Raw genomic sequence first — 11,212 nt, 5'->3', positions numbered from 1 at the left:
AGAAAGATCAACTTAGGAGATTTCGTTTTTCGATACGTCACTTCTCGATTTTCTTATACTACAGTATCAATTGTCCCAATTGTACAAATTATTAAGCACGAGCAAGAGGTCAATTGTAGGTCGAGATAGTCATAGAGTCGCCAACCCTCCCGTTACACTGCTCAATCATCCCACTTCCGTAGCACGTTACCATTCGGGATAAGTCTGGGAGCGAGCTATCGGTCTGAGTTCGGTACTTAAACACATAGCGATGTGACTACCCTAAGCCTTGTCTCGGACACGCAAGGCGATATGCTGGATATTTGAGCCAATCTTCCGCGGCCTATATGCGCTCAAGCAAGAGGGAAAAGTAAAACCGTCTAGGCGATCTGCGCGAACCCTGGGAGTGTTACGGCCAGTGTTACTGGCTTTTGGCCAGATCCAATTTGGCAGATCGACAGCGAGCTCAGCTCGAAGTCAGCTTATCTTGTCACCAATAATGGAGCTGAAAGAGCCTGCGCGTCGGATATCGGCCACTCTTGGAGCAGTGTTCAGCTGATAATAATATGGGCGACTAGGCTCGAAATGGCGCCCCTTACGGCCCGGCCCAAACCGTTTGGACTACACTAGCGTTGAATGCCATGCCTCCAGACCTGTTCTGGTCATGATCAACCACGAATCGTTGGCACTATGCATATATCGTATCATTTCAGGTGCTGGCCGAAAATCATCACATAGCTTCAGAGTCACATTGCAGGCTATATTGGTTTTTATTGGAAGATCAATCCTCAACTTGGAGAGAACGCGTAGCTGAAGGCAGATTATGGTGTCGTTTCTGTATTACCTTCTGCAATCGCTGAGTGGACTTTACCTCGGCTACGATTGCGGTGCAATACGAAATTGACTGGAAGAACCCAGGTGTTGTTTTCCGCGTTTGTGCGGATACAACAAGCTACACTTCGTTAGCTGGTGCTCTTATGGGTGGCTAGGGGGGTCGGTGTAGTCCAACTCTACTACCACGTGGATCGTGGGAGACTCGTTGACTTGTTACGGTGGTAAACGCGCGCTTTGTATAAAATTCCCTCCGCGTGTTGCAGCTGCCCCGGGCGCTTTGAATCCAGGACAATCTCATTTGGAGGTGGCAGCGAACCCTAACAACTGCCAGTCTTTTTACTGGCAGGAAGTTTCTTGTTCTTCTCATATATATATGACTGAAGTCACGCTGGCATGGACGACCCAGATCGGAATCCTCTTATTTATGGTAGGTGCTGGGCAAAATGGGGGTATTTGGCCTTGCTATACGGACATCGCGTGGGTTTCAAGGGCGTCTTGTGACTAGTCCTGGGTGCCCTACCTGGTGGACGGGCTTGGTGCCTTCTCTTGCCTTCGTTGTACGTGACCAGTAACCCTGGCCAAACGTCTGGTGCAACCTCTGTCACTCTAGAACTCATCTGATGAGACAATATTGGTCCGGGGACCTGTAGGTTAGGTTTACAGCGGCTGAGCTAGTTCGCCTGCATGTAGATACCTCAGCTACGGATGAGCTAGCTCAGTCATGATCGTCGACCCGACTAGACTCGGCCGAGAAAGCAATAGATTAGTACTACATTCAATATCTACTCATTAATAATAACCCTTAGAGAACGACCTGTGCATACGCAGCCTCATTTGAGAAGGAAGAGCCATGATGTCAGCTCAGCACAACGGCGTTAATAGGCTTATTACAGCACCTACCTAGTGTTGCTGACTCCACCTCCAATTTGCTATCGCAGCCAATGAAGAGTTACCACGTTAGGTACAACTAACTAGAAAACTAATTTCCTTTTATAAACTCTCAATTTCTATCAATGAACTAATGCAGCTCGCGAGGCGGGGGTTGGTCCACACCCCATTCATAAAATTAGCAAACGCAAGAGCGGTAGGGAGAGCTGTCATCCCCTCCCCAGTTTGAGATCTTCGCGGTATTACAGGATATTTGAGCAGAGCCTCAGTCCGCCTGTGGTGACATTAGAGCGTATGTATCATTATGTAGAGTAACTGCATTCTGTATTTTGCTTTATACTCCTAATTTGCAAGATATAAATCATCGAAGAGCTTGCATCGAAACCCTAGGCGAACATTTCAGCGTCTCGAGTAGTACCGGTCGAAGAGAGCTGATTGAAAGTCCGGCATCGGAATACTTCCGAGGCGCCTGATGGCTCTGGCAGCCTTCTCGTCCACTTCCGCTCGTAACCTTTTGCCCCCGTCAGTGAGCCGCCCTTCCTCAGTGCATACCAGGACCTGTGCAGGGCAACAATATCGTACCTGTGCGAGATTCCACGTTCGTAGCATAGAACTGAGGCTGTCGGTTTGAGTCAAGTCTTCAAGCTTATCGAATGACAATGGAACAAACTGGTCAATCAGGTTCCATTCCTCCTTGTCTTCGATTCCATCGCTCTCAATCGTCGTAAGGAGGCCACAAAGCTTGAAATATTCGAAATCTGTCATCCCATCCGGCTTCTCGGGTTTGAAAGAAGCTGAACCAGCTTTGTTGAGCAGGTCTCTTAGTTTCGGGTCCATCAGCGTTTGTTCAGTTCCATCGCGCTGCGCAATCAGGCGGCGCATAGAATTCAATCCAGTACAAAACAAGCCTCTCGGCTCCGCCATCTAGAAGATGGTTGCCGCATGTCATAGATGAGAGCTTCAGCCCACGCGCAAAGACAGTTGCCCTGGTCAGTGCTTGAAGGCGCTTTATGTACTCGATCTTCGAGAAATCCACCAATTTTTCAAAACAGCTCACATGGTATAGGTCTTTTAAACAGTTATTTATAGAGTATCGAAGCCAAAAAATAGACTAATGATTTACTTGCCTGGACTCTGGTACACGTTGTTCATGCCCGGGACCACGGCAATCCTGTAGTCGCCTTCTTTGATTCTCTTGTCGCAGTCGACAAACTGGCAACGAGCTCCTCTTGCCGTCGATGGTGGTGCTAGCTCAACGAAAAAGAGAGCTGAGGCCCGCTCCATATGTTCTCGCACTCGTGACCGCGAGCGTTGGATGGGATCTTGTTCGGTGTAGTCGAGGTTTGGGACGTCGGCGTCATCGTCCAACTCCTTCCACATGCGCTTCCGCACACGTTCTATGAACTCATCTGAACGCATTCGTTTCCTCATGTCAGAAGAATCGTCTGTATCGTGGATAGTTGAGCCATCGTTGGCCTTATCCGTTGGCGCATTGGTTACGTCTTTTGTAGAGTCGTTGGTGGTGTTAACGGTCGGGTCCTCTGACAAGCTGGCAGGGTTGTGGGCTGGCATTTCTGATCAAGTTCAATTCGAATGTCCGTTCTCAAGTTGTGAGATTATATTGAAGGAAGACTTGTGCTACGAATCTAACCAGCAACACTTGTGCCAACCTGAAACCTAAACTAGGCGCCGTGAATGTTGTTGGGTGGCTGAGTCGTTGTTATGCGCATAAGCGTGACAAGGGTTTACAAATCCACCCTACCAGAGGGCCTCAGGCAGGCGTGATCATAAACCTACATCATGCACCCTCCAGCTGCGAGTCGGGCTCACATGAACACAAAACGGCCGCGAAGCGACGGACATGGCAAACAATTGGGTTAGATTTAAGTCGCGGTAGTCAATTATGCGAGTTCCACATGCGTATCTCAGGAGATCACTGAAATATCACTCCAGGACAAAGGTAGATATATCATAGTGTTGCATTTGATAACATCCCACACTCAAAATCGAGTCATTCTAGATTTGAAGTAGGGATATCATTCTGCCGTCTCCTCGCCCCTCTTGCGTTTTCTTGCCTCCTCATCAACCTTGACAAAATTAGGGTTGCTCCCATTCGTTGTCATGGCCTTCCTCTTCCAGATAGGCTCCTTGGTCTGAACGGCCTCAGCGTCGACCTCCTTGGCCCACGCGATCCACTCTCTGGGGCGTGTCTTCCAGATGTCTCCCTTCCACGTCCTCCAGACACGGCGGCCCTCATACGAGTCACGCAACTCCTGCTCGTTTTCGCCCAGCACGTTCATGATCTGCTCCTTCAGGTGGAAGGGAAGGTTGATGCCGTCGCTCTTTGATGGCATCGACACGATCGCGCTAAGCACTTTGCTGCCATGCTCGGACTGGGCAAGTGTCATCAGGTCGCGCATCAGAGACGCGACGAGGACCTTGTGGAACGCCTTATTCTGTGAAGACGTTGCGAAAGCGCCGGTTAGGACGTGGGCTGTAGGGGCCGATGACGTCGCAAGGCCCATCAGAGCCTCCGGCGACAGAGATTGTAAGGATGTCTGGATTGCGTTGGATGGCGCACCGGGAATCGACAAGAGTGTAGTCGCTAGGTGGGAGCCATGTGATATGAGCGCCGACTGGTTCTTGGAAAGTGATTGTTGCTTTGGCTTCTCTGCATCGACCTCCTTTTCGGGTATGCAGAGTTTGGGTACTAGAAGCTTCTTATCGGACCCGCAAGCCGCCGTGAAGGCTCTCAGCAGAGATGCTATCTCAGGTTGTGCTTCTCTAGCCTGACAGCGCTCGAACAGCGTCTTGATGACATTAAACCTCGACAACGACACGAGCTTTGGCATCTCCGGGAGGATTTTGTGTACAGATGCAACCAAATCCTCCTTACCGACACGGGTGAGAATGCGAATTGCCGAGTAAGATGCAATGTCGTTGCGCACAAGACTGTGGATTCGGTCCAGGAAGTTGTGCTTGAACATTGCCTTGAAAAGCTTGCCAGGGCAATGCGTGATCAGGGTCTCGAGCAACCGCGACCCGATCGGGTCGTATGTCATGGCACTAATGAATTCCGACGCGGGTGACCCCGACTCCTTGAGAGAAGCAGGGGCTCCTGGTAGCAAGCGCCAAAGTAATCGCTGTTCAGTGGGGGTTTCGTCGGTTTGGCCTTCGCCTTTGCCCTCTCCTTTGGGATTTAGGGCAATGTCGAGTTCGAGCAGAAGTTGGAAAACGGGATTCCCTGTAGGATGGCAAGCGAGAACTCGAAGGGCCGTGGCATCCATGCCGTCTGTCGAGTCGATGATGATCTTTTTGGCTGCAGCGGTGAAAGATGACGGCACAGCACGCAGGCCACCGGTTTGGTCTGTTGTGGCAGCGGACATCCACGGCGCCGATATCTTCTCCTTCTTCTTGCTGTGAATGAGTGACTTGGTGGCAGACTGTTCCAAAGGCCGGCCCGACAGAATGATCAGGAAGACTCTGAGGGTGTGAGAGGCGAACCGGTCCGTCAGAAGGTAGCCCAATTGGCCTTCGAGCTCGTCCAGCGTGAGAAGGAACAGCTCCTCCATTGACGGAAGCGGCTGCGAGTCTGGTTCTTCTCCCTCGGTTGGCTCATCGTCCCGCTCTCCGCTCAACTCTCGCGTGACCACGGGTGCGGACTGCAAGAAAAGGGTCTCGCAGCAATGGCTGGCGAATCGGTGCTGTATCAAGTTGAGAAAATGCGACGCGAATTGTTCGAACAGCTTCTTCTTTTGGCGAGAGTTGGACATAAGGATCAGGCGCTCCATAAGGCGGGAGCAGGACTGACTGCACGCCAGCTTCAGCTCCTTGCCCTGTGCCTCAACGAAGACATTGGCCAGGTACATATCGCGCTCCTCCTGGGAAGGGAAGTCGTCGATGTCGAGCTGCTCGTCGACGGAACGGAAGTACTCCTGCTCTTGATCCGACAGCAAGCCAAAGAACTCCTTCTCGGGCCGGTCAGCCCCTGCATGTTGGAACGGTTCTCGGGGGCCATCCTCGTATGTGGCATAATCGTCCGTCACGTTGTTCGCATGGCCAGCTTCGTCGATGCGCTGTCGCTTGGCGGGTTTGTCGGCGGTGTCGTAATCGACCTCAGCATCTTCCCGCTTCTTCTTGCGCTCATCGCGGATGGCCTGCCTCTTCGAGCGTGGCTTCGGCATGGCGGGACGACCTGCTGTGCTGTGCTGTTATGGGGATGTTGTGTGTTGCGTGTTGCAGCAGCCGGCCACAGCTTGATGCTATTCCCACTTCCCAAAGTTTGGCAGCACTGGTCCTCGTTCTGTCGGTTCCAGAAATTTTTGGTTATCAGCAGGCTTATCTGCTATCTGCCTGCTTATCAGCTGAGTGGTGGGGTTGTTGGTACCAAGCAGGCCAAAGCCAAAGAGGAGCAAAACTTTTGGCACGCGTCAGCTGGAGGCGGCTGTCAGACAGGTACACGCTACAAAGACACGAGTTATACGCCATTTAGAAAATCCTGCACCGTGGGGGAGACTCAATCGGTGCAAAAGCGAAAAAGCCGCCCAGCAGAACACATCGAGCCAGACAGCAGACGGCAAAAAGCTCTCGATCGGGGAATTGAACCCCGGTCTCCAGCGCGCTGTCGATGACAAGCTGGCATACTGACCACTATACTAATCGAGATGAGATATCCTGACATGGGAGACCATGTGAAGCGATGTCAGTCGGGCCGTTAACAGCACTGAAGATACAACTTTCCAGCCAGGTAGTGGTAAAACTCTAGACAAGCAAGTGACTCGTCACCCACCCTGACTAAAAAATCAAAAAAATAAAATGTAAAAAGAGAAAGTGGAGAGACTGCGATAGCATCTGCTGGTTTCGATCCAGCGTCCTCCGGGTGTCTTGAATATGAGCCCGGCGCCTAAATTATTATTAGATAATGTGTGTGAGAGAGTCATTGCGAGGTTGTCTTACGCTTCCGCTGCGCCAAGATGCTGAATTTCTTAGTCATCTGTTGAGTGTCGGCGACGTATTGGGGTCTCTATACTAGGGTGAACACTAGGGCTAGTCGTCGCCGGCCTTTCTATGTTGTGTGATGAAGCAACATCACAGACTGACCTTGAATCACTGGTATTCACGCTTGCATAATTCGGAATTCGTTTGAACAAGGCCAAGACTTGCTCGCGTGGTTGGCCTCTGTGCGTTGGCTCACGTGCAGGGAGTAAAAGTTATGCGGTCCGCCCTTGTCTACCTACCGCTGCTGGGCCTACGGGTTCCTTGTCCGAAAAAGTGAATGACAAGACACCAAGACGTGGTTCTCCAAGTTGCTAGGCGAGAGATGCTATTCATAAAAGTGATGGTTGGTTCTGAACATCCGTGGCATGTATTCATCCACCGTCAGAAGAGACTATGGTTATGCTTACACGTTGGTCGGCTTCGCTGATCGCTCTAGATTCTTTGTAATTAGGGCCTTGTACCCCTCAACTGCATCTTCGAGATCCTTGATTTTGATGTGCTCGTGGTCGGAATGAGCGAGCAAGATCGTCCCTGGACCGTACAAATATCTCTTGTGGTCACCTTGCAGGTTACCAATATCTGTACCATAACTCACAACGATTGTTTCGAATCCTAGTTCCCGTCAGATTTCTGTAGTAGTGCATTTGGGTGTTTGTCTTACCATCAATGTCGGTGTCTATAGCGATTGGGGAGCGTCCAGCTTTGAACTCAACGCTCAGGTCATAGGACACCTCAGCAACCGCACGCTGGATCAAGCCCATAATCCTTGCCGGTGTTCCAGCTGCTATCCTGACCATTGCTGTCGCAGATGCGTCTTCGGGTATGACATTGGCCGCTACGCCCCCCTCGATTCGTCCGACGTTTAGAGTAGTCTCGCCGAACTCCCTACTGCTTGGCAATCTGAGCTGCTGCAAGGCCGCAAGGCCGTTAACCAGCAAATCAATGGCATTTCTGCCTTCATCGGGATACCCTGAATGGCCAGCCTTGCCCTTGGCTCTGATCGTAAAGCCAATGCCGCCTTTATGGCCACTCGCAAGTTTGAGCTCGGTCGGCTCACCAAAGATGACAGCCTCCCACGACAGCTCGAGTTTGTTGGCAGTTTGCATCCCGATACCGCTGTCTTCTTCTCCTACTACAAACAGTAAGCCCACATCACCCTCGGCAATCTTGTCATCTTTAATCAGCGCTTCCACGGCGATGATCTGCGATGCTACACTGCCCTTCGCATCCACTGAGCCGCGGCCCCAGATCTCGTCGCCCTTTCGCTCATACGGCCAGTACGGAGGCACGGTGTCGATGTGAGAAGTGACCAGGACTCGTGTGCTCCGCGAACTACCCAGGTAGGCATAGACGTTCTGTCTGTTGGCTTCCACGTCCTGAGTCTCCACGGTAAAGCCATGGCGTTGGAGATAAGCCTTCAAGAAATCTGACGCATTCCGCTCTGATCCCGAGGTCGATGTTATTTCTACCAGATTCTTATGCAGTGCAAGAAGAGGCGATGTCCCATTTGCCTCGACTGATGAAGGATTGTGGAGTGGTGCTTGATTGTGTCCAATAGCTGAAGCACACAATACGCCTGCGCATGTTGCAGCGACGAAAGTGGCTGCCCTCATATTTGTCCGTTGGTAGTAGGGTTGACCCTCTATGACCTTTGGCGCGAGTCTCGGGAGAGCGACACGATATGCACGGGGTCTTCTACTTTCGCATCCCTCGGAGAGTATCAGTCAGATGGCGTCACTTCGATGTCGTCGCCGCTGAGATGATATTGCGCTCGATCTGCGATCGACTCTTTGCACAACATACGAAGCGGCGCAGCGGCCCCACATTGCGCCAGACGACCCCGCGATGACAGGATTGTGCCAGGTCAGAGTAAAGCCAAGGTCGAAGGATCCAATGCATTTCGTTATAAGTCTAAAGCTTTTTTCGACACTTACCTACATCTTCTAGTCGCGAGCGAAATAGTAATAAGTGTGTCATAGGACAACTCCCGGGGAAGCCTGTGGTCGCAAGATGGGGTGCATTATTTCGTGATGAACAACGCGAGCCATGCTATCGGCGCAATAAAGCCAGCTCACCCCTTGCGCAATCAAGAGATAAGAACTCGTGCCTTGTCTGGGGATTATGCTCAAATTCTGACCTCCCAGCGGCTCCAGCGAGTTATTTGCTTCATCATTCATGGAGAAGTTATTCTTGCAGGCACAGTTCAAATCGTTGGCAAGGATATAAGCCAGACTTGACGCTCCTAGAACCTGTACTGCAAGTAAGACAAATTTGATCGTATATGACTACCGATTGTAAGGATAGCAATGCTGGTTACCTCTGGAGCGTGAGAAATAATAATTTCATGTACTTTGATGGTTATCGTCGGTCTGTTTCTTATCTTCATTTACGACAGGGGGTTTGGGGGGTTTGGGGGGTGGGGGGTTTCAGTGATGAAGGGGTTCTGTGTCCAACCTTGATCTGTAAGAGGAGTCATTGTCTTTCCTACTATTGGAAAAAAATTGTTCGGCAAGGCGCGAAGTCCGTTCTCATCTGCCAGAACCGTTATTTGCAACTCCACAGTCTCAATCCTTGGAAAGAATAACAGGAACAGGACAATGCAGTATGATGATGCCTCATTATTTAAGATTCTTGAGCTTGGTCCGGAGGTGCAGCGTGTTCTTGATTCCTTGCAAGAATTATGCCACCCGTGCGAGATCTCCCTGATAAAGCACTGCCATGTTGATGCTTGCCAAGCAGCCGTCAGGCGTCATTTCGTATGTGCCGTCTCCACATCTTCCTTAACTCGGAACATACGATTGTGACAAGCGGGATTCTTTTTGGCAGGTACTTTCTTCTTTCGAATACAGCCAAGCCAATACTGGAAATTTTCTGCTCGTGGTTTGACTCTAAATGCATGCTGGATTAAAGAGAGAGAGAAAAAACGAAGTGTGAGCTCCTTTTATGCTTGCCGTGACTGTGTGTAACGGACCTTACCCTCGGCGGCCCAGGAGCTCATTCTGAAAAAGGCCATCAGCCCTTTAGAGTTTGCGCCAATACTATTTCATAACTCAAAAGGTCACAGTGGGCAAGCAGGAGAGTTTTAGGCAGCCTCATCGGCATCAATATTCGGGAACTGAGCTGGTCATGCCAAGGTTTCCAATACATAACCACCAGAAATTGACCTCGGGAACAGAGCCTGGTTGGGAGTGTTATAATTAGGGAATAGTACAAGCGGAAACCATTCCAGTGCATTATTAGGATAGTTATCGCTCATCTAGACTTTTCCAACTATGTCCGCCAAAGATCCCAGTTTTTCTCGCCCGCTCAGAATAGGAGAAATGTCTCCCACGGTTAGAACTGCCAATCTCAGAACCGTAAGCTTACGAGAACTCTGCAATGGCTCTGTTGTTGAATCACAGACACTGTATAACGCAGCTGTGAGGGACGGCTTTTTCTACCTTGATCTCTCAGAATCAGAATACGACTCGATGTGGAGTCAAGTCCAACATACATATGGTTTAGCCCAAAAACTGTTTGAGTATGACCTTGTATCGAAGAACTCGTTTGATGTGGACAAGGTCTCCGAAATCAAGATCAATGGCTACAAACCTATCGGACGCAATATTGTAGGAAAGGATGGTAGTCGAGATCGGTTTGAAAGTTGGGCTGTAAGTGAATCTCCCGGCCATTTCATGCAGCAATTTGTTCAAGTAGCATTCTAGCTTCCTCGCAACGCAATTTTAGAGCTGGATCAAAGCCAGTTGGCATGTCCATCTCTTCCTGGTTCTGATATGGAGATGCTCTCCGCTTTTCTCAAAGGCCTTGACGTCGCAAGTCGGACTATTTTCAGGTCACTTTCAGAAAGTATTGGCCTCCAGTCGGGCAGTTGTTTTGAGAACTTCCATGCCCCTCAAGAGCCCTCCCCGACTATGTTGCGACTCTTGAGATACCCCGCCAGCCAATCGATTGATTCACCGATACCTCAGACTGCGCATACGGACTTAGGAAGCCTGACGATGGTTCTTTCGTCGACACCCGGATTGCAAGTGCTACCGTTCGATGACACTTATATACTAGAAAATCAGTCAGAATCGAAGTGGCATTACGTGGCACCTCGAGAAAGGCATATCGTTGTGAACATTGGAGACTGCATGACCAAAATGACCAACGGGTTATTCAAAAGCTGTCTCCATCGAGTTGGCCCATTGCCACGTCAGCCCATGGAGGAAAGGTACAGCATGGCCTATCTAATACGGCCCAGTGAATCAACGACGTTGCGAATACTGGACAGCCCTTTTATAAGCCGAAACGTCGGGGAAGAGGCGGAATCACCAATGACATGCGGAGAATGGATACGACGAAAGTTTGGCGCGTTAAGAGCTCCTTGCAACCCTGCGGATGAACCATCTGCAGATGTAAACCAGTACGATATTACAGGAGGGCGTAAACTCGAAGATTAAAGTAGTTTGCCTAAGAAGTTCCAACACATTGCAAATTATGTTCTTGGCGTGTCATACCCTCTCGTGGGACG

At 50.3% G+C, this 11,212-nt stretch overlaps 4 protein-coding genes across 4 annotated transcripts; all 4 read right to left on the bottom strand.

Moving 5' to 3' along the window:
• Positions 1–2,100: 2,100 nt before the first annotated feature.
• Positions 2,101–2,583, bottom strand: JN550_007745 (uncharacterized protein; the record flags this gene model as incomplete). The annotated part of the gene is made up of 1 exon (XM_049319629.1): positions 2,101–2,583. The coding sequence occupies one exon, from the start codon at positions 2,581–2,583 to the stop codon at positions 2,101–2,103; it is 483 nt and encodes a 160-aa protein (XP_049170402.1).
• Positions 2,584–2,820: 237 nt separating this feature from the next.
• On the bottom strand, positions 2,821–3,273 carry JN550_007744 (uncharacterized protein; the record flags this gene model as incomplete). The annotated part of the gene is made up of 1 exon (XM_049319628.1): positions 2,821–3,273. The coding sequence occupies one exon, from the start codon at positions 3,271–3,273 to the stop codon at positions 2,821–2,823; it is 453 nt and encodes a 150-aa protein (XP_049170401.1).
• A 464-nt stretch (positions 3,274–3,737) lies between these two features.
• Positions 3,738–5,885, bottom strand: JN550_007743 (uncharacterized protein; the record flags this gene model as incomplete). Its single annotated transcript, XM_049319627.1, has 1 exon — positions 3,738–5,885. One exon carries the CDS (start codon positions 5,883–5,885, stop codon positions 3,738–3,740), a length of 2,148 nt encoding a protein of 715 aa, XP_049170400.1.
• Positions 5,886–7,102: 1,217 nt separating this feature from the next.
• JN550_007742 (uncharacterized protein) lies at positions 7,103–8,312 on the bottom strand (the record flags this gene model as incomplete). The annotated part of the gene is made up of 2 exons (XM_049319626.1): positions 7,103–7,311; positions 7,361–8,312. The coding sequence occupies 2 exons, from the start codon at positions 8,310–8,312 to the stop codon at positions 7,103–7,105; spliced, it is 1,161 nt and encodes a 386-aa protein (XP_049170399.1).
• Positions 8,313–11,212: the final 2,900 nt, after the last annotated feature.

Source organism: Neoarthrinium moseri (genome assembly GCF_022829205.1).
Source record: "Neoarthrinium moseri strain CBS 164.80 chromosome Unknown scaffold30_Wmoseri_CBS_16480, whole genome shotgun sequence".
Lineage (NCBI taxonomy): Eukaryota > Fungi > Ascomycota > Sordariomycetes > Amphisphaeriales > Apiosporaceae > Neoarthrinium > Neoarthrinium moseri.
The sequence above is the reverse complement of the archived record's forward strand: the minus strand, read 5'-3'. Positions and strand labels throughout refer to the sequence as shown.